Source organism: Liolophura sinensis, chromosome 1 (assembly GCF_032854445.1).
Source record: "Liolophura sinensis isolate JHLJ2023 chromosome 1, CUHK_Ljap_v2, whole genome shotgun sequence".
In the NCBI taxonomy this organism is placed as follows: domain Eukaryota; kingdom Metazoa; phylum Mollusca; class Polyplacophora; order Chitonida; family Chitonidae; genus Liolophura; species Liolophura sinensis.
The window spans coordinates 19216657-19240478 of record NC_088295.1 but is presented as its reverse complement, the minus strand read 5'-3'; the positions used below and the strand labels follow the sequence as shown (position 1 = coordinate 19240478).

At 38.0% G+C, this 23822-nt stretch overlaps 2 protein-coding genes across 2 annotated transcripts; one reads left to right on the top strand and one right to left on the bottom strand.

Annotated features, from left to right (window-relative positions):
* Positions 1–5281: 5281 nt before the first annotated feature.
* Positions 5282–11953, bottom strand: LOC135482127 (very long chain fatty acid elongase 6-like). Its single transcript, XM_064761974.1, has one exon. It carries the CDS (start codon positions 11896–11898, stop codon positions 11071–11073), a length of 828 nt encoding a protein of 275 aa, XP_064618044.1. The 5' UTR covers positions 11899–11953; the 3' UTR covers positions 5282–11070.
* A 161-nt stretch (positions 11954–12114) lies between these two features.
* Positions 12115–22069, top strand: LOC135468904 (thioredoxin domain-containing protein 15-like). The gene is made up of 4 exons (XM_064747416.1): positions 12115–12175; positions 13298–14081; positions 15528–15658; positions 20222–22069. Exons 1-4 carry the CDS (start codon positions 12115–12117, stop codon positions 20431–20433), a joined length of 1188 nt encoding a protein of 395 aa, XP_064603486.1. The 3' UTR covers positions 20434–22069.
* The last annotated feature ends 1753 nt before the right edge of the window (positions 22070–23822 follow it).

Here is a 23822-nt window from a genome sequence, read left to right as displayed (position 1 = left end):
GTCTGGCGACATCATTCTTTGATATTGTTAATATATTTGAAGAAGAGCAGAGAATACAATTACACAACTTATGCAGTGGACAAAACTTTTCTTACTATACAAACAACATTGTAAAATGTTCTCGAACATTTGCCAGTTGTCATTATCTTTTCCTATGTAGAAGATTTTGAAAACTTGAGATACTTGTAACATCGTAAAAACACACATAATTTTCAAAAGTGATCACTGGTATACAGGGGCATTCAAACGTATGGTTATTCAACACTAATTGTTTAAGTTATATGTAGCGGAAAATAAGTGGAATTTAACAGCCCACTATAGGACCGTGCGTTATGCACAACGAGGAGAAATTGTAAAGAGAGAAGGAAAATCTTGGTGAGACCCACACGACAGTGCAAAGTGACCTTACAGCTATATGACCTGTGTCTAGCTATTTGACTTCTATTTAGCCACATGATGTATGTCATGTATTTTCAGCTATTTTACGTATGCTAAACTGTGTGATGTTGGGCCTATTGTCAGCAACATGACACTGTCTGTGGGGCCAACCGAGCAGTCGTGTATTTTCAGCTATAGATGAAATAGGTCTTTCACCAACCTACGGATGATCGTGGGTTTTCCCCGGGCTCTGCCGGGTTTCCTCCTACCTTAATGCTGGCCGCCGTCGTATAGGTGAAATATTCTTGAGTACGGCGTAAAACACGAATCAAATAAATAAGTAAATAAATAGGTGAAATATGCCACAAAGTACATTTAGTGATCGAGTTGTCATTTATTTTCAGCTATGTGTCATGTGTATGTCGAGATGTATGTTAGCAACATAGCACATTCAGTGGGTTCTTCCGATCGATCGTGTATTTTTAGCTATTTTACATATGTTAAGCTATGTGATGTAGGGCCTATTGTCAGCAAGATGACACGTTCAGTGGGGCCAACCGAGCGGTCTTGTATTTTCAGCTGTTTTACGTATGCTCAGCTGTGTGATGTAGAGCCTATTGTCAGCAAGATGACACGTTCAGTGGCGCGAACCGAGCAGTCGTGTATTTTCAGCAATCATCCTCACAGCACTGGCCACTGCATATGTACCATCATCTCAGTCATTCTCATACCACTATCTACTGGACATGTACCATCACCTTAATCATCTTCACGCCACTATCTACTAGATATGTACCATTACCTCAACCATCCTCACACCACTATCTATTGGATATGTACCATCACCTCAATCATTCTGATACCACTATCTACTGGATATGTACCATTACCTCAATCATTCTGATACCACTATCTACTGGATATGTACCATCACCCCAATCATCCTCATACCTCTATCTACTGGATATGTACCATCACCTCAATCATTCTCATACCACTGTCTACTGGATATTTACCATCACCTCAATCATTCTCATACCACTGTCTACTGGATATTTACCATTACCTCAATCATTCTCATACCACTATCTACTGGATATGTACCATCACCTCAATCATCCTCACAGCACTGGCCACTGCATATGTACCATCATCTCAATCATCCTCATACCTCTATCTACTGGATATGTACCATCACCTCAATCATTCTCATACCACTGTCTACTGGATATTTACCATTACCTCAATCATTCTCATACCACAACCTACTGGATATGCACCATCACCTCAATCATTCTCATACCACTACCTACTGGATATGCGCCATCACCTCAATCATTCTCATACCACTACCTACTGGATATGTACCAGCACCCTAAATACATTCATACCACTAAATATTCCATGGTGGAGTGGTTTGATAACCTTGCAAATGAACAACACGACTAGTATAAGTTTGTACATTATGTACACTTTATCTACCAAGCTTTCGAACTATAACTATAGTCTAGTATATTTAAAATGGTTCCTTGTGTGAAAATTCAATGTGTTTTTCAAACACCCTGTTCCATAGCAACCTTTTTCAATTACAAGGACAAAGAGGACGATGATCTACGATGATCTACAAAATTAAATGTGGTGAATGCAGATCCTCCTATATAGGAAAAACACTTAGACACGTGCAAGATCGCATCAACGAACATGATATCACTTCACCAGTTTATAAAAACTCCGCTTTTGGTGACCACTGTCTAATGAGTGATCACAACCCGGGTCTTGCAACTTATGAAATTATTGACACAGCTAGAACTGATCACATACTTAAACTAAAAGAGTCGTTAGACATCAACAGAGCCAAACCTGACCTTAACAACAACATCTCCTCTGTCCCATTATTTCTGTTCATTGTGTAAATATACTATTGTCTATGCCCCGGTCCAAACTGTTCTCACACCCTTTGTTCTTGTACATACTTGTTTCCACCATGCAATACCTGTTTGTAATCACTGTTCACTTCCTGACAGACCTGTCTTGCTACCCTGTACTGTGTACATATACTGCACCACAATGAATGTTCCTTGCCGTTGCCACTTACTCACCCTGACGATGACTATAGTTATAGTTCGAAAGCTTGGTAGATAAAGTGTACATAATGTACGCGTTATTCATTGCAAGATATTCATACCACTATCTACTGGATATGGACCAGCACTCTAAATACATTTATACCACTATCTACTACCATAACCTGAATCATCCTCACATCGCTACCTTCACCTCACAGGATATGTACGATCATCTCAATCATTCTCATATGACTATCTACTGGATATGTACCATCACCTCAATCCTTCTCATACCACTATCTACCAGATATTTGCCATTACCTCAATCATTCTCATACAACTATCTACTGGATATGTACCATCGCCTCAATCATTCTCATACCACTGTCTACTAAACATGTACCATAACCTTAATCATCCTCACACCACTATCTACTGGATAATTATGACCTCAGTCAGCCCCACACCAGTAACTACTGGATATGTACCAGCACCCTAAATACATTAACACCACTATCTACTGAATTTGTACCAGCACAATAAATACATTCATACCACTATCTACTACCATCACCTGAATCATTCCCATACCACTATCTACTGGATATGTACCAGCACCCTAAACACATTCACACCACTATATACTGGATATGGGCCAGCACCCAAATCATTCATATATCACTAAATCACCTCTATCATCCTCACACCAGTATTCACTGGAGATGTACATACAGCTAAACCACGCAGCCTCCCCCGACCCCCACCCCCTTCCTCCTTACCACGCACTATCATGTAAGAGACTACAAACCAGTGATAACAAAGGTGCAGTTTAGCGCTGGTAGAGAGAATTATTATTGCCGCTGTCCATATGCTGACGGATGCGCTTTGTCAGGATGAAAGGCTAACACAGTCATGGCCGTAATGGAATTTGATGGGATGTGATCCCTGCTTCAAACGACAGAGCACAGGATTTACAACTAGAACAAAAGCTGACTCGCTTTGTGTTCGCTGGAAACCTCACATTGTACAATAATCACAGGCTTTACAGCTTCATCGTCCGAAAAACCAAATTGGAAAATGCAGTCCTCTTAAAGGTTTTGCTGCCTACATAGTCAACGGGTTAACCTGGATTTCTCTAAGCGTGACACACACACACATACACACACACACATACTAAGTTATAATAACAGAATATACTCTAACATCACAAGATAACACACTTTCTGTTAAAATTAACAGATTAATTTTTTGAGTGTATAGCCCTTTACTTGAAATGATACAGGCTTATCGGTGTTCACATGAAATCACTTACGATATACTGGCTACAAAGTATTTCTATATATATATATATATATATATATATATATATATATATATATATATATATACATGGATTATTAACTTAAGTAGACAACTTGGAGCAGTAAAGAAGCAGGTCTATGTTTTGAATTATTTCTCTGCGTAATATTTTGATAATGGTTCTTTGCCTATAATATTTTGAAAATGGACATTACTATATATGCAGTACATTAATTCTTCATTACTTGCCGTATAATATGTATCACAGAGCTTGGATAGATAGACCGTACTAAATATATTTCATTTTCATATGTCGGTGCTTGGTCTCAGCATTGGAGGAACGTGTCTTCCACATCCACATGTCTTGGGCATGGCAAATAAATGACAAATGTTTTTTTTCTGACTTGGAAACTTGACTAGTTCGATTTATTTGAGTTATTTATTTGATTGGTGTTTTACGCCGTACTCAAGAATATTTCACTTATACGACGGCGGGACTAGTTCGAGATTACCCTCACGTTAGCTTTGGCAACATTTTTGGGGCCATCCTTGAACGAATCAAATTTTGCCAAACCTTTTACCAGTCTCGGACTAGAAAATGATCTGCTCCAAGACAATTGTGTATCTTTTTGCCTTAGGTGAGCAAGGAAATGCAAGCAGATGTTCTTTCTGCTGTATTATATGTCTCAATCCAAAAACTTTATTTTCGGTTCATGCACACAGTGTGAAGGCTCTCAGCGACACATCGCGTGTGGTACCAGCATGTTCCTCTCACACCATATGCCTATGATGAAACCCGAGATACGTGCACATATGTAGCAACATGATCACATTTCACGTAACTTAACATCCGAGATGTTTTTATGTCACTTGAAGCATGTATCGTGGTGACATCCCGTCAAACAGGACCTATACAGTCAAGTAGAGTCGAGGGTAACGAGATGTACCAGTGTTCCTCCTTTTTGTTACCAATCAACTTTGTGATATTACCGTGAAGAACTCATTCCCGCTCGTGCATATAATTCCATTCATTAATATGCAACATCGTTTTGAAACCAATATCGATGTATTTTCTTGGAAGACAGCTAGCCTTCAAGGAACGTAAGGGAGTGGGCAAGCCTACAGGAACGATACGCGGAAGAATCTCCGCGCTCACGCTCCTGAACTTGATGTTTAGTTCTTCAGGTATCTTCACACAACCACTATTGAGGCGTAAGCGTCTTAAGATACATAAATGATTCCAAGGCTGTAACTTTTGGCTTTGTTGCTCTGTAAATGGCTGCACTGAAGAATAACTGACATCATTTTTGTGGAAATTATAATTATAAATACAGTGAAATCAAAGGAAGACGGTCCTTTGCATAAATATTTATCAAGAACATTGAACAGCTGTGCGAGATCGTTTTTATCGCCATGTTATGGCCATGTGGTTTGGGCGACGTGATGAAGTGGGCGTACAGAACTCCTCCCCATCAGTTAGCTTATGGATAGCTTATGGGGTGGGGGGGAAAGAAAACAAACAAAGCTGTTTTTCGCTTCAAGGAAAGTTTTTCTGAAATCACATGTTCATTGATCAGTATATTAGTACAGGATTTATTTACTAATAGCATATACCTTATACAAGTATTTTTCACACTAACAATTATAAATGACACTATTCACACATATGCAAGCGAACTCGTCACCAAAATAAGACAATATATTCTAATACAGGTTATATATCAAGGCGTTCCACAGCTCTTGCAGGTTAACACAACATGTACACTGCATTACAGTCTTTATACGCATTTCTGCTGCAGTAGTTGTTCTATCTATTATTACCGGTAACGCGGTCCATAGGAAAAGTGTAGACATATCATGAGACATACTTACAGTACCTGTGCAAGGAAACATATTATGGCAAAGATTACGTCATGGCGACTTATTTAGTCTAACTACAGCCTAGCACTAGTGGATATAATAAACACTAAGCCAATAAATTAGTCTTTAAACCGGGGGATCACTTACAAAATAGTCCTAAATTTTGGTCACCGGATGAGGACTTACACAAGGGTGGATGCCACCAGGGAAAAATAATGACCCACTGGAATGAACGTATACGCCATCAAAATTAAAGTGTGTATATACAATCACAATAATAAGCTCTTAACTTCATCAGTTAATGTTGAAAATTCTAAACAATTGTGGCACACACTAAAATACTTACATTTATATAAAAACGACAACTAGCACTAAGAGCGAGGATATATAAACTGGTCGATTAACTGAAATATGAAGATCACCTTCGTACATTTATATCTTTTAAACTACAAATAATCCAGTTTATCTGGTCTCAACACACATACATAGTCATTACTAAGTATTTTTAATTTCATTTGGAGAAAAACGAAATCATGGTAGCTTATCGAAGAATGTTGAATGATTTAACAGGAGTAGGTCACAGCATTAGGAATCAGACTTAGCAACTTTCTGTATTAAATAATGGAAAGATGACTGAAGGAATTGGCATGCTGCACCGTGAGCAGACTGTATTATGTTGATTGGGTAGAGTACCACCCGAAATGAGCCGTTTCTAAAGATACTGTCAAGATTGTTGTACTAACATGATCAACACATATAATTTTGGGACAAAAATCAATGGATTTATAACTTGGTCCACAAACATTTTTGTGCCCATTTGCTGACTCATACAACTCAGACTCTTACACAAGACTTTTCTTCACAGAGCTCAGCATGCCAGCACAACGATCTCATAGGAATATCCGTTGGCTTATCCATTAGGGAGTCCTACAATACACTGATCCACCGACTTGATAACCACTGGCTCTCTTCTGGCACAGCCTAAACCTGATTTACGCATCTTTATGTGCAATTACTGCTGTGAATACATGTACAATCTTCCATAATAGAAAAAGCAGAACTTTCCCTATGACTATGCCTTAACGCACTGAATCGTCACATTTTCATCAACAAATTAAAACACTTTGAACATTATCTCGAGTTTCATCCCAATCTTTAACAGTACGGAACTGTAAATATATTAACACATATAGCCAAGTATTAAACACATTCATGATTACTGTGGTTAAAACGTTATCTACATAGAGCTCTGCATATGCCATGTCACATGAGGGCCTACTGCAGTATCTGTATCTGTGTGGGGACTATTGGCTGACCTCAGTAGACAACAAGACCAAACATTTCTGTGGCTAATCCTAAACATTTAGACACATGTATCACAAAGTAAGTCACCAAGGCAGCAGGTCAGTCTGCATAGACACACGGGACCAAGATAAATGTTCACCCTACATCTGAGGACACCCGTCAAGAGCAACATGTACACATTTTTTTTTTTAAATATATATCCAGACTGATGCAATGTTTCTTATACAATCAAAAATATTTGAAAAATGAAAAAAAAGGTAGTTTTACATTTCACTAGTAACTACATGTACTTATTTTGTACAAGTCATCACAACAGTATTTTCTACACATGAAATTGAGAATACATTGTTTGGTATCCTTAAAAGTTTGTTCAAAAACAAGGAAGAATGGTAAATGCTTAAAGTTCCTTGGAAACGTGACCATCCCACTATTTTCTGGCTTGCTCTAATCCCACAAGAAGAATGGAGATATTTGATGGACATTTCCAAATTTGGTTTAGCTTTGACAACAGTGGAATGTTTGGAAGAGCTTACAAAAATGTATTAAGCATTAGTCATGAATCACAAACATCATTTGAATATCTGGTTGATCAATGAATTCTGAATTACTAGCCAAACCTTCAAATTTGCTTGAGAATGTTCAATGTAAGACTAAAAACGTGTCAAATAAATCTGATCTAAATGCTGTCCTGTCAATCCAATACTGCAAGGTGAGAGGAGGGAAGAGAGAATATGGCTCAAACAGATTCCTAAACTTATAAAGATGACACCTCAGCTTTAAATCCCACAATAACAAATACATTACCTATATGTACATGTACTACACTCGTCTTTTAAAGTTAAAATTAACCAATTGTCTCCTACATGTACGACAACAGTTGCACTTCCTGGTTTACAATTAAGTTTACTTAAATTTATTTACTTACAAGTATTTGTTTGATTGGTGTTTTACGCCGTACTCGAGAATATTTCTTTTATAGGACGGCGGCAACCATTATGGTGGCAGGAAAACGGGCAGAGCCCAGGAGAAACCCGTGACCATCCACAGGCTGCTGGCAGAACTTCCCAGGTACAGCCAGAGACAAAGGCAGCATGAGCTTGACTTGAACTTACAGCGACGGCATTGGTGAAAGACTGCTGGGTCATTGCGTCGCGCTGGCGTGCTAACCGCCTCAGATGTTTACTTAAATAAAACAGCATAATATCAGTATGCCTTCCTTTGATATCCATGGCACCCCTTATCAAGCAAACATGACTGATAATGGGAAATTCATCCATGTTAACTAGAACAGGACATATACAAAACGAAATTACAATATAAGCCACCATTCCTTATGGGCAAGGAAGTCTTCTACATGTACACATACAATGTCAAATTTAATTAGACGTGTTTATGTGTATTACATGAAAAAACAACTGTGTAGGTATAAACCATGAAGCTGCTACACCGCTGTGTATACAGCTTGTGTCAGCTTGAACTGTTACATTAAAAACATTGAGCCATCTCATACTTTACACTGAGTACATGTAATGCCATTCATTAGTACATACAGTTAAAATTATACCATATATAGTGGTTTAAAAATGCATAGTGGTTCAAATGTGGTAAGGTACATGGGGTGAATCAATGATTTACAGTAACTTAAATACATTATTCCAAGGATCTCTGCTTGCGGTCAATGACAGGTATCTGTTCCCAGCAGATTCAGTATAAACCTAGTTGGCATTTCAGAAGTCTCGCAAGTGGACGCATGTTTGGGCGAGACAAGGTGGGGGCTCTCATAAACTAACACTGCTAAAAGATAAGGTTTCTAGTTGCTAGATTGAGTATACATCTTGCATAGGCGTGTCTGTTGGCTCAACGGTGCTGTTAGCAGCTCCCATAACATCACGTCTTTCAGCCATGTTAGCGTGCGAAAGCCCCTGCCTGTTATGACCAAACCTGCATGAACTCTCCAGAGATCTGAAATGCCAACTCCGCTTATTAACTTTTATTTTCATGTTAACGAAATCTGATGATTTTAGTCACACACTACCTTATATTGTGATCCCGGTTTAGAAAAAGTAGGTAACAGCCATCAGAATTCACACCATGATGTGCATCAACTGTCATCACAAACTGTTCTTAATACCTGGTTCATGTAAACACTCATCAATGCCAATGTGGGCCTGGACTTACAGGTTCAGCATAGTCTAAAGTTCCATCAGCTCAGTGTGACAGCAGACTAGTGTAACATAACTAGAGACTGTCTGAATGGCTACATGAAGCATGTATTGAATAGTGGGCCTACAGAAATAATGAACAGCAGAGTGTGACATCATTAGTGTAACACTCAGAGATAGTCTCTTATGTACGACTGAATGAAACATATACAGAATGGTGGCAGTACAGAACTAATGATTTAACTGTCAAGCTTATATACATACGACAGTACAATTAATTTCCTTATCCTCTTGTGAAATGACGATGTTACAATTTCTCTGACTACAAAAGCTCACATTTATTACGCAAAATGTCAGATCCTGGCACTAAATGTTGATCTGGAAGAAAGCTAACTGACTTAATGCCTAGCCGGGTGTGACAGTCACAGTAGAGCAATTCTCCCAGAGCAAGTATGCACACACAGACACTGACTAACAGAATGTATGGAACTGAGGCGTACTACTACTACTTAATACAACTTATCCACATCTCGCTGTAAAAGTACACCTACATCAGTTTAGATATGTAAACCTTTTCTCTTGAAGTTATTCTTGATCTTCAAATATAATTTTACTTTTGGCAGTTAACATGGCCTGTAGAATTCAGTCGTGGCAGACAGCACAGGGGTGACCCACTTACAATTGCTGAAACAAGCATGTCTTGCATGCACAGCTTGGTTATAAAGACAATGTCAAAACTGCTCCCTACCCAATAAAAAGCTACTCCCACTGGTTTAGATTCACCTTTAGATCCATTTGTTTGCCCAACAAAACAATTATCACAATTGAGAGCTGGGTTGTTTTCATAGCAAAATATTATAACTTACTGTTATTGACAACTTCCATTCCGGAAATGGCACAGCATATGAATCTACAAACTAGATCATTTAATATGACAAAATATTTAATCTGACATATACCCCACTACCATCTCACTCCCACCCTCCTCCGCCTCGCAAACCAAGACAAGAAAATATTGAAATTAAAGATATAAACTCTATACACATCACAAACCATTGTCTGCAACAACAACAAAATAATAAAATCAAGAATAAATGCAAAAGAAACACTTTTGTCAAGGGGTAATGGTATGTTGAAATAGCTGCAATTTGCCAGGGACATATAAATACACTTTTATAGTATTGCTCCTAATTAAAAAAAAGTATATAGAATACCTATTATTAGTATAAAGTTAGTAAACTAAGCCAGTGTATGGTGTAAGATTATCTAATTACTGTATCCATTTCTGATTGGCATATTGGTAAGTCAAAACTGACTGATTAACACACCTATGCTTGGTTTCTGAAATCAAAGCGAGAATTATTTCCAATGCAAATTACTTGTATCTGCATTAGCAACATTTACTTCATAGCTCAACACTGAAGATCTAAAGTACTAATGAAGGTCTTCTCTACCATATCATCACGAGGCCTTCTTATCTTTCAGTTCAGCACATTGTGCAACCAAATCCAACAAATGTTAACAGTGTGAAGTATATACTGGATCTATAGCAAAATGGAAGCACATGAGAACTAGACTTGGATGAGTCAAATACCTTCAACTATGTCTGTAGTACATGAAAGTATATGTAGCTATACCAAATATTCCATAAAGGATATGTTAAAAAGACTCAGTCACATCTGGACAACTTTCTACCAACAAAGCTTCTTGTTAATAACTTATGAAACTAAAATAATGGCATATTGTGTTAAAACCTGAGAATACTCTTGGTGCTTGGGGTCCCTGAAACCAAGTTCATTTACCAGGTGTTGAATTGTTCATATACTGCATTAGGTAAGCCTTCTGAAAGCTTTGCACAATAAGCTTATCTCAGGCTAAAAAGCACATGTCAACCAGCAATTTGTACTGTTCACACTCTCAGAGTTATTCCAGAGAATATTCCCCAGGTGGCTGATACTCTGACAATGGCAAGTTACTGTTCCTTTTGGTTTTTTTGAGAATTACATGCTCTTTTTTACCTTCCCACGGTCTTTCTTCAGAACATAAGTTGAATAGAAGAAATGTGCAAAGAGTACAAAATAGCTAAAGTACATTAATGACGAGAGATTTATGTTACCATAAGTCTGATGACAAGTTTCCCCACGACCCTTGATTTGGAAAATCCAAACATTTATAGCACATCCACAAATCATCTGCGTCAGTTGCATTGCAGTGATGAAGATATTCACGTAAGATGGGACATTGAACTTGAGCGCTCGAAGGGTATAATACGAATACATGAAAGAGTGGATAACAAAGTTCATCACCATAAACCAGCGGCCTGGCGCGATGTAATCCTTATAGCTGTACCACGAGTAGATCAGTACTGTGATGTGATGATACCAGTGCAAGAATATCAACTGCTGTTTTCGTAAGACGATGAATATTGTGTCACCTAGTTCAAAAACTTTTGATGCCACAAAAATGCAGGACCAAAACTTGGTGACGTCCTGGAAGTAGACACTTGGCACACACACAGAATATTGTAAGCTGTGATTTCGGATAGCCGCAATAGCTTCTGGAAGTGTTCTTATAGTGCCAGCTATACTAAATAAGGCCAAAGTACCACTCCAAATGGCAAGAGCTGGGCGGAGCTCGTACCGTGGTCGCGTGCCCATGAAATGTCTTCCTCCGAAAATTAACAGCATGTACAACACTGAGTATATAATGCTGTCCATCCAGTTTTCCTTCATATATTCATTAAAATTCTTGTCGTTAAATTTCTTTTCGAAGTCGAACACAACAGAATAATTGACATCTGTCATGGTAATTGCAAGCTGTCGCTCCATGTCGGTTGGGATCGTGGTTTTCGGTGGAGGATCCTTGCTCTATCCACACTCTACTTCGTCCCGCACCTGCGGTTTCACTGATACTTCGACCGGTGAAAATGGCTGAATGCATCTATAACGTCGACGCCCATTGGTTGTTATGGTCAACTGAGAATCGTAAGCCAATCAAATTGTAGTTATTTAATGTCGTGGCTGAACCCACGTGCTTTAGTCAAAATGGCGTCAAATGAGCTAAGCGTGGGGCCGTTGTCGAAATACTTTATTCTGCTTTGCTTTGGTATGTTTGCAGTGTACTCTCGCATACCTCAACGGAAAGATTTCACTGAGCTTCTTCTTGTGCATTTTATTTCATGGTGGTTTATCATCGGCTTCTTTTGATATGTGTCAATTAAGATGGGATGATAATCATATTCAGGGGCTGTCCAAATTTTTAGGAGGGAGGACAGGTGCACTTCGCATATGCTCATCTTGTTCCAGCCATACGCACGCTTTCTGCTACGTCACTGAACTTGAAGTTCAATCATGTGCGGTACACTTAAACAAACGCGAACAGTACAACTACAATGTATATATTTGGCTAAATTCTTGTCACTTTGTACACTATACGAACCTACAGAAGAGTATTTCATATTTATCTGAATTCCTTCCACCATAATCTCAACAAATAGCTGACTCAGGACAAGGATAATCCCACAACGGCTGTACATTTGCATTTTATTTTAGTTGCAGTGTATGTAAGCCATCTATCTGTCGAGTGGCGCAGCCATGAGAGTTACAAAGCGAAAGCCTTTTAAAATGCCCACTTTCTCATTGAGGACATTTATCGCGAAATTTCTTCAAAAATAAGCCATGTTGCATAGCAAAAAAAGTTGTACTGAGAGTCCACATAATATATACGGAATTAGCGATGCTAAATGATCTCGCAATTTCTTATTTTCATCTGTTTGACATGTATACTTCATTTCAAAACATGATGTCTTTGGTCTGAACTATGTTAAAAAAAAATCATAATCACTAAAAGAAAAAGATTGTCACTGGGGTTTTTGGCCTCGGTGAGTTTGATATACACTCTGTACACTCAGTACAACTTTTGCTTTGCATTGTGGCTTAATTTTGAAGATATTTATGGATAAATGCCCTCAATCAGAAAGTCGACATTTTAGGAAGGCTTTCGCGGTGTAAGTCCTACGGTTGCCCCACTGAATTGATAGATGAGTTACATACATACTAATTTCATTTTTACTCCACTGCAACAGCAGAGATAAATTATAAAAATACAAATAAAAAATTTAAGTTAAAATGATTGTTGATATATTAGTGTACCGGTACATATACATTTATGAGCACTAAATGTTGAGTTAAAGAAAAATAAATTTTAAAAACATTTTTTTTTTTTCAGCAGTGTTGGTTACATGTGCTTCATCAGAAGAGGACGAACAAACTGATGCTGTAAACAGAGTGTTAACAGTGGCTGCAAGCGACCTCTCAAGTCAGCGGGATACATTAGATGATGGGGAAGATGTATCTGTGGATGCTGGGGATGAAGCTAACGATCAGAATGCTGGTGATGAGTTAAAACGCGATACGACTGAAAGAACAGATGTAGACGAGGCACAAAATGAAATCAACAAAGTTGAAGCATTAGGTAGTGATGAGAGCATTTTGGAGGATTCTAAAAATGACAGTGCTAGTGGTTTCTTCAGTTTAGAGAATATTCTAAGAACTGTTATTCAACCAGTATTAGAGGAGTTCAACAATGGTAAAAGCAGTGAAGTAAAGCCAGCTGATGAGGAAGTGACAGAAGAGGCAACACCAATGGCAATGCTAGAAATTGAGACTCCAGTTGTGCTTGAAAATCTGACAGACCCCATGCTTGAAGTGCAAACCAGTGAAAATGGCTCCCTTAATGCAGAAGTGGAAAAAACAGCAAAGAAGCTAAAATTTCAGTGCCATGGAAAAAATGTGACTGAAAATGACACAGCAATTGTGAAAATTGTGAATGGCACAGAACTCTTAAACAGAATTAGTTTTAAGACCAATGAGAGTAGGTCAGATTGTGTGCTTGTTATGTTCTTTGCCCCTTGGTGTCATTTCAGTGCACAAACTGCACCCCATTACAATGCATTAGGACGAGCCTACCCTAACCTAGATGTCCTTGCAGTAGATGCTATTCACTTTAGCAAGTAAGTTGACAAATAGTTTGAGATTGGTCCCTGTGTTAGGTTGGGTAGAATTTTGTTTAGCTGCATAGATGGCTTTAATCCATTGTAAAAGCAAACATTCTTTTGCAGTGGAGATATATATTTCCACAGCCATAAGTTTTCGGTCACACATATCCCTTGCCTGTACCTCTGTGAATTTACTGAAAGCACAATGTCAATCAGCTGTTTAGGCCACATAAGTCTTTGGTAATGATCAAAAAGACTTAGGCTTGACAAATTTGACAAGGGCAGGTAACTGCATGAAGTTTTTGAAAAAAGCGCGCTCTGATGACAAAAGTTTGCAAAACTAACATCAGGGCAATCTCAGATTGGTTGACTTAATACTAAATTGTGCAGCGAGTAAAATAGAATGGCAGCATGAAATATGCAGTTTTTGTTGCATTTTCTTTATTTTTTTTTTGGTAGAGTAGACTTGAACACCTATGTCTTGGTGTTCGTTATGTAACCTGAAACCACTGAACCTGTGTCAAAATCCCGAGAATGTGCAGCATTGGAGGGATTTGACGAGGTAGGAAACAAGGTTCAGCGATATCGGGGTACACAACAAACACCGCTGTGGCAGTGTTAGACCCTTAAGCCAACCAACTATAATACAAAAACCACATCAGGCACCTGACCTCTTTGGTAGCTTGATGGTTACAGCGTCCGCCTCAAAGTTGGGAGACTCTCAAATTGATCCCAAGGCCCTAGGTCATCTCAAAGATGATTTTGTATCATTAAAATATTCATAATTTAAGACACACATAAAGAATTTGCATTTTATTCACATTTATGTTGTTTTACAATGACATCTAATACATTTCACAACTTTAAATCTTATTGGAAGGCCACAGTTTTCAGAGGTCAACACTCTTAAGGTATCTAAATATCAAAGATCTTGATCTCTGTGATCCTTTAACTTACACTAGACTAAGCAAAAAAAGAAGAAAATTTAAAAAAATTAAATTTATTGGAGTTTCACACTGTTCTTAGAAATATTCTACATACATACATACATACGTGTACAAGTTGCAGCTGTCTGGTTTGTAAGTGGACAAAACCACCCCTTGCACCATAGAATCTTCAGATTTAAAGCTGTAGCTGACTCAGAGGTCCTGGGAATGGTCGTTTTCTGTTCTCAGAGTGGTTTCGTCCCACCATAAAGCTGGCCGCCGTTGTATTAGTAAAATTCTTGAGTATGGCGTAAAACTCCAATCAAATAAATAAATAATACCATAAGAAAAAAAAAATAGGAATAATTGAATCCTAGGTTGTGTCATTAATACAAGCAAACTGATCGGCCAGTGAATAGCCCTTTGCAGCTAGAGGGATACCCTTGTGAACAAATTGCATTTAGCAATGTTTACCTTTATTGCAGTGTTTTATGAGACCAGTCGTATGTTAAGAATTTATCTGACTTTATTTCAGTTTGAATGCCCGGTTTGGTACTGTGTCTGTGCCGAATGTCCTCCTGTTTCATCAGTCGAGAGCTGTAGTCAAATTTAACCAGTCCACAAGATCATTTGACAACTTCGTACAGTTTGTAAAGAATTTAACAGGTAAGTGACCAAAGAGATTTAGAACAGAATTGTATTGACTAGCTTGACTGAAACATGTCTCTGCTGAATTGACTTTTATTTTAGGGCTGAAGGATATATGAAAACAGTACAATAAAAAAAGAGCATGGTTTTAAGGAAAATAAAAAGGAAAAGAACTTTTTGAAGCCATGAATGCTACCTTAAAAGCCATTGCTTCACCCCAAGGGCGTCTGCTTTCCTGCCCCTATCAAAGTGTCCGTCTTCTTATTGTATTCTTCCATTGTGGCATTTAGAGTGCAGTATACAAATGTTGGACAGATTTGTTGATTAGAAGTGGAATCTTTCAGCCTACCGACTGGAAGGCAATAGGGTCTCTTAATTTTATGACTTTAATCTTGTTTCTTAATAATGTTACGTTAGGATTGTTCAGTGATAATTTGCCTGACGAGTGTTCAAGTTCAGAATGGTTTTGGCCTGATCCATCACATGTGGCACAGTTTTTTGACATTGCCATGTGGAGACCAATTGTTTTGGGATTTTTTGATCCTTGGCCAGCTTTTTTAACAACATTATATGACTTAATTCTTTCGATCAGGAGTCATATTTGACTTGCAGAACATTATCCAACCCTCCCACCTGTCCTACTTTTCAGAGGGCTATCCAGTAAAGAAAATGACAAAAAAATTACTTTCTGAAATCCTAAGTTCATGTTTGGCTGTGTAGCTCTTGGGATCGCCGAACCTTCATGCCAGACATCCGCATCATTGATACATGTACAATATAAATAAATAGACATGCAGAAGTAATCAGGTCTGACAGCCTGTGGATATTCACTGACTGCATCTTTCATTCAAAGTTGTTCACTGCTAATGTTGTAACAGTTAAAAGCATTGTGTGCGTATGGACTGTGTAATAGTGTTCCACCTTTTGCCCCTTTTGATAGGTATTTTTCAATATAGACAGTCACAAACTAACCTTGTTATCTGGTGTTATCATTGCGTTTAGTAGGCCAAATCATAGGTCAACCAAATGTGAGTACATATTCTGTCTAATGGTAAATCTCTAGATTGGCAATTCAAGGAAGTCATTTATTTTCTGGCTAATTGATTAAAACATCATTGTGGTCTGTGGTGAAAGTGTTCAGTTGTGGTACATGCATATCTGATGCATAGCTTTAAGAAACCAGTTTCTTTCCTTTGTTATGAGATATTATCACAATCTCATTATTGGTATTTAATGGGTTTATGTGTCATGATGGTAATGAATTGTTTTGGCATGTTTTTATCTGAGTCACAGTAATTTCATGTAAATGTAATCCTGAAGGAGGACTTGGCCATCTCTCTGGTCAGTTTTGACATATGTCATCATATTTTCAAATATAAAATTTAATTTTTTTGCTTATATATATAGACATTCACAATATGGCTATGTTATGTCAATTCTAAAAATGTTTTATTTTTTGGATATTGACCTGAAAAAATAAATGACCTAAAAGCTAGTTTTACTCAACATGTACTTAATATTATTTATATATGATTTTGTAGCAGTTTTTATCTGTCAGGCCAGAACTCAGGGTTCATATTCGGTGAATCGTACATATGGATGATACCATGTGTCAAAACATAAACTTGTCCAAGATTTACAAGTTTGATATATTATGTACAGATACATATTTGTGAGATATTGTAATATGCTGTGACAAAGGCGATGGTGGTCCAATATAGGAGTTGCCATCATGGTATGGACTCGAATATGTCTTTCTGTCCAAGCTATAACTCCTGGTGTTGGAGGTACATGGTTAATGTGTGGTAGATATCTGCATATTTAATTACACTTGTTCAACAAGGTTACCATTTTAACCAGATTGTTTTGATCTTCTAGTGCCGGTAGCTAAATACCTTTTTGCTATTTTGAAGCTGCAGTATTTAATTTTTGACGAATAGATACATTTTGGTAACATGATGTGTGTACCTCCAATTATGCATATTAATGGCTACCATGGCAACACATCTTCCTGCCAGCAAGGTTGATACTGTGCTATTGGCTTTGTAATCACCCTTGCTTTACTGTACATAGAAAAGTGTTCAGAAAACCTACTTTTCTTCTGCCAGGGAAAATCACTGTGGTGTCAGTAACTATGGTGCCAGTCAACCTTTGTAAAGTGGAGCCTGATTGGGCCATGAATCATGCATATTTATGGAGAAAAGTTTAGGGCTTTGAATAGCTAATGGGCATCAGTAAAGCGAGGTAGATGGTGTTGGACATTGCTACCTTGATTAAATAAAAATGTGGTAACTAGAACACAAGGGGTGGATTCAAAACCGGCCAAGGACAGGAAATTTGTGGATAGTAGAAATGATATCTATATCTAATCCTATCTGTAGGCTGTAAGACACCTGTTAACTTATAAGTTGTGTCTACAAATCCAGCTCTCGCTGGCACTTTGATCGCCTCCACCCATAAACCTAGTGGCCATTATACATAAAGTGAAAAATTCTCGAGCAAAGCACTAAACAAATAATTGCATCAAATTATAATTCATTCTGTAGGCCCCTTTTAGAATGACAGGCAAATGCGGGAAAATGTGGAGCAGAGATCAGGGGCAGTGAGCTATCAATATGAGAGATAAAGTTATCAGTTGATGTTATATTGGCCTGATCTAAATGATAGTGGTGTACCCTGATTCCCCTATTCGCGTATGAATGAGCAACTTTCAGTGCAATTTATGCACATTTGTAATGTAATTTTGGGACAAAGCTACACTGATTGGAATGGCCAATTTTAGAGCTTAACAAAATGTATGATTTTAACAATCTACAAAGAATAATACCTTGAGAATATGCTTGAATAAACACTTTGCAAACATGCAGAAAATATTGAAGAGTAGAAGTATTACAGTGAACTCTCCGAGCCTGGCTGGCTGGCTGTCCTGGATTCATTGGTTAAGATGATCCAATTGTTGTCTACACGTAGCCACAGGTGTTCATTTAACTCTGTTATGATGGGCAGCATAACACAGCATGTCTTACATAAGCTGCCCTAAATATTTACGCATCAGTTTATGAAGTATTAAAAAACTCACTACTTCATAAATGGTGGACAAATTCACATTTGCTGTTTTATAGGTATTTCTCTGGATATGTTGTAAAAGTTGTTTTACAAATTGACCTAGATTAAGTACAATATAAACATGCTGCTGTAATAATAATAATACTTGTACAATCACACATACACTGAAGGAACAGGAACTTAATTTTGTGGTGCATGAAAGGCCTTAATGCTAGTCTTGAGTGATTTGAAGCACTATATCAAGTTGAGGCGATGTTTCTGTAGGGCAGATACATGTAGAAACCTTATGTTTCATTGATTAGGTTAACATAGTACATGGGTATTGTCGCTAGGAGTTGTGTAGTTACACTACTTGGCCCAGTTATTTGAAAGTGTAGTAGCTAATACTGGTATTAGCTTATATTTTATATTTATAGCGAGGTAGTTGGATCAAGGTTTGAAATTTGAAACTCCATAATATGATTGAGTTCGTTGAATACAGCATATGTGCAAAATTACAGCTTCCCGCTATGTCCCATATTGTGTAGTAAACTTTTAACTTTCGGGCTGAATTTTCAAGGCGACTGCTTTTTTGTTTACCAACTACCAGTCCTCGATTGCTACCATGATAGATTCGGGTCCATTTGGAAATGTATTGTTGTGATCATTTGATGCAATAGCTGTCAATCAATGTGCCGGTAGATGATAAAGGGTACTGAAGAGAAAAGCCAATTGAGCCTGCATGGAAGAAAAATAGAAAATGCGTGCAGGATAGAGAGAGGGATAAGTTGAGATTGAGAGGATGTATTGAAAACAGAGATGGAAAGATAAGATGCACGTAAAGCTGAAATTGTCAAGTAAGCCTCAAAGTTTTTCTTTAACATGTAAGGAAAAAGTTACTGCAGTAAGTTGAGCAACAGTCAGTGTCACTAGTTCAGTCGTGATTTCTTTTCGACAGGGATTGTCAGTAAGGCAAGACTATCTGAAAGTTCAGGCAATGTGGAAATTCTGTTGTCAAGATGCGTCGATAGTCAGCCATGAAGGATGCCAACAGACGCATTGTGATTTCGTTACATATTAATGGCCAGTAAACTGTGACAGCGTATGGTTGAAAAGACCATCAAACAGATCCAAATAATCGTTTCAAAACAAGTGAGGGAAAATAATATTTTTCTAACTTATCCAACTACCTCGCTTTAAGATTTTAGCTCAATTCAGAAGTGAGTGCCGTTGTCCAATGTTAGAGTATAAAAGCAGCAGATTTAGTTCACATTTAATATAATGTTACACAATTATTCTTGGGCTAAGTACAATATTGAAGATTTAGCTTAAAGTTAAATCTGGTATTAAATCTTAAAACAGTTTTGAGCAACCAGGCCCTTGTGTATAACATGTAGCTTTTTAAGTGTGATCATGTTACATGCAGATCACAAGGTCATACGAGTACTACAGTCATTCTCTTTTTAAGTAATCAGTTTTAAATTTACCAGGAAGGATGAAAAGCTGTGATGATTTGTGATTCTGTTTTGTTATCAGGTCTGGATCCCAATGTTTCTGTTGTGTTGGAAGATCAAGATTACGAGGGGCCTCTGCCAAGTGTGCCCATCCCAGAGACAGATTACCTGCTATGGCTGGCATGGGTGTTTGTCTGTGCCTGTAGTACCTATATGTTCACAGTGTCCTCCACAGGACAGCACATCATCAACAGGGTGATGGTTTTGTGGCAGGAACACCAACATATCGAGTGAGCTACCTGTACCAGGTGAGAACTACTACAGTGGGCAAGGCTAAGCACTTGCCCTACCCTCACACCCCTCAAATGGTGCTGAGAGAAGGGTGCCCCAGGAACCCCATAGGAGTGTGTTGGTATGGATCTAGAGGTGACTGAGCTTATTACTGGCCTTGGTGAGATTTGAACTTGCCATTTCAGAGGTTTGAGTGATAGGAATCAAGTAATGTGTTCCCCTCAAATTTTCACTATCACATTATCCAGCTGTGAACTGTACCTGGTGTGCATTTGAAAAGTAGTGATTTAGGTCAGAGGTTCGACCCCCCTCAGCATAGAATCCTGGGGGCATAGCAAGATCATCTGAGGATGAGCATGTGCTATTTGGGTTGCGCCACACCTTCCACTGTCTTTGTAAACAAATCTTCCCCTATTTTCAGCATTGTACAAACAGATGATGTTGTTAAGCAATCAATCTGATGAGTACAGCCCTAAGGGGATTCCCCATCTTCTGATGGCTCTTCACTTGTTATGTCTAAGGAATTTATGAGACATAGCTGTAAAATGGCAAGTTTAAAGGTTTACTATTAAAGCTTATAAACACAGTTTCTGGTTTTCGGCACACGTTCCATTATGTAATTATGATGCCTCTTCATAAGGTGATTTTCCCTCATGCTCAAAGTGAGGGTGGGGGATTTCTGAAAGTGACTGCAGATGCAAATCACCACCATGCAGGGAAGCCTTGTCCTTAGTCGGCCCTCCACTGCACTCCCTCTGTTTTGCCAATGTTCATAATCTAGAACATTAATATTGTATGGCCTAGCTCTTTAAAGGAGAAGAAAATTTAAATATCAAAGAAATACCATTGAAAAGGGAATGCATTTCCTCGCAGGTGCATACCATAAAAAAATTCTCATGTACCTCAAGTTGATAAATTATAAATAAAGTCATCGCCAAAATCCAGCTTTCCAGATTTATGCCAGCTTTGCTGTTTTAAGGCTTAAGGAAAAATAATTTATGGCGAGGAAAAATACACAGGAAAATCTTATGAGGCCATGGGATGTGCCATGTTAGAGAAACCAGAAACACAATGTCACATCACTCTCATATGGCCAAAAGGCAAAACAGGGTTCGGGTGATGTCTTGGGAACTCTTTTGATTTTCTCAGTGTGCATAATTTTGCTTACGTTGAACTGCTATATCTCGGCTATGCAACATCACAAAAATCAAAAGGTATGATTTTTTAAAACTTTATTGATGCAGATATAGATTTTGTTTAGTGTTGTGTTCTCTTTTCACTGACTGACATCTGAGTCATTAGGACCATTTTTTACATCCTAAAAAAACAAGGCTTTAGAGCCTATTCCTTTATGTTGGACATACCGTAAAGTAAGAAAGAAAAGAAAAAAAATACATTCCCTGATAAATAAAGTTAGGATATAGAGCTGCTGCAGTGATGAATCTTTTTATCACCCCCGATGTGAGTTGCAGCCCCATGGTACACAGTGTACACCTATGTTATGATCCGCCACCTCTGTGAGTCATAGTCATGCCATGTGGAGATATAGCGACTGAAATGGGCGGTTTTGTCCGGTTTAGTTAATAGCTCAACATGTACATGTGCAACTTCTTTATGCCATGCTAGTTTTAATGAAGTAGAGAACATTGTGTTTATCTTCTCCGAGGTTGCACTCTGCTAGTTTTTTTTTTTTGAGGGGAGGGAAAGGCTGAGGGGTGGAGTGGGGGGATCGTGTATATTGTATTTATTCAAAAATAATTGAATTAATGCTCATCAACTGTTTTTTTTTTTTTTCATTTTCATCACTGTTTTTTGTGATGTATGTAAATAACAGGTTGAGCAAGTTAGATGTTGATACCTGAGGCTATATTTGAATGAAGTGTGCAGGGCAACAGCATCCACCATACTGAACAATCTGTGTTATGTTTGTTGTGCAATATCAAACCGAGTTGAAACCTGTTTCAAGTGACATCATTAGTTCCTGTTGAGAAGAATGTTTTTGTTCTGTTGTAAAACTGTGCAAGTCAGTATTATCTTTCACAAATTCAAGCCTCATTATTGACCATTAGCTGGGTCCATTTTAGTGTGAAGCCTCTTTCATTCTAAACAACATGAACAATAATACTAAACTCCACTTGCCACACCACATCACTCCTTCAAACCACTTTGTCAGGCATATGTAGTCCAGTCTTCTGTGAGGAGATTTGGAAAGGGTTAGTTTTCAAGTGAACAGTTCTGCCTACATGTATATGTATGTAGACAGGATCTGCAATCAAATAATAAAAAAGAATGAACAATTGTCAATGATGTAATTTGTGCTGAGAAAACAGGTGTCATAAGTGGCCTTTATATGAATGTTCACTATTATACTGTGTACATAGTTTTACTGAAGTTCTAAAATCACCCTTCCTCCTTTCTCCGCCCACCGTCCTGATGTTCTCCCCAATGGGAGGTATTTATAGAAGTTCATGTCCTTGTACATTTGATCAAATCTCAGTATGTATGTCATGTCAGAGCTGAGAGGCACCACTTGCACAGTGGCAGTTGGACAATGTCCTAGTCACAGATTGTGGCTCAATGTGATGTTTGTGATGTTTAAATGTGTTCTTGAACTGTTGCAAAGAAGGGTCTTGTTCATTTGTATTTATGTTACTTTTGTGTCTGGCCCTATTTCTGCTCTGATTACCTGTTTGATGTGTCAGGTAAACAAGTCTTGAGATCTGAGCTGGTAGGAGGTTTGTTTATGCCTGCACAAACCAAGTTTATAGCAGGCCATAGAGAGCAGTCATGGGAACTATTCGAGACTACTCATGCAGTGAAACCTGTCTAGCAACATCGCAGGAGCTCTAGCAGCAACCAATCCATTACACTATTTATTGTCAGCTGTGCTGAACTGAAGTGTTATTCATGGCTGTACAAGCTGTTGTTGGTTTTGGTTGACTGAAATGTAAGGCATTGATTTAGTTGCTATGGAGGGTTACAGAGGCATTGATATAGTTGTCATTGAGGATTACAGAGGTATTGATATAGTTGCCATGGAGGGTTACAGAAGTATTGATATAGTTGCCACGGAGGGTTACAGAGATATTGATACAGTTGCCATGGAGGGTTACAGAGGTATTGATATAGTTGCCATGGAGGATTACAGAGGTATCCTTGTGCTGAATTCATATCAATACATATATAGCAGGTATATATAGTGATGTTTTACATGTATTTGCAAAAACTAATAAATGAAATAATGTATATGGCAGTGTATATCTGTTAAATTGTAAATTGTGCTGATGTAAATTGTATTACTTTAAATTGTGCTGAGATTATAAAAAGGTTGGATTGATGTCACCCTGTACGCTTATGTCATAGCGATTTTGTCTGTCTTCCTTGCCAGTTTT

Coding starts and splice junctions, on each gene's coding strand:
- LOC135482127 (XM_064761974.1), bottom strand. CDS start 11,898: ATGGAGCGACAGCTTGCAATTACCATGACAGATGTCAATTATTCTGTT.
- LOC135468904 (XM_064747416.1), top strand. CDS start 12,115: ATGGCGTCAAATGAGCTAAGCGTGGGGCCGTTGTCGAAATACTTTATT. Junction 12,176..13,297: donor CTTTATTCTGCTTTGCTTTG/GTATGTTTGCAG, acceptor TTTTTTTTTCAG/CAGTGTTGGTTACATGTGCT. Junction 14,082..15,527: donor GATGCTATTCACTTTAGCAA/GTAAGTTGACAA, acceptor ACTTTATTTCAG/TTTGAATGCCCGGTTTGGTA.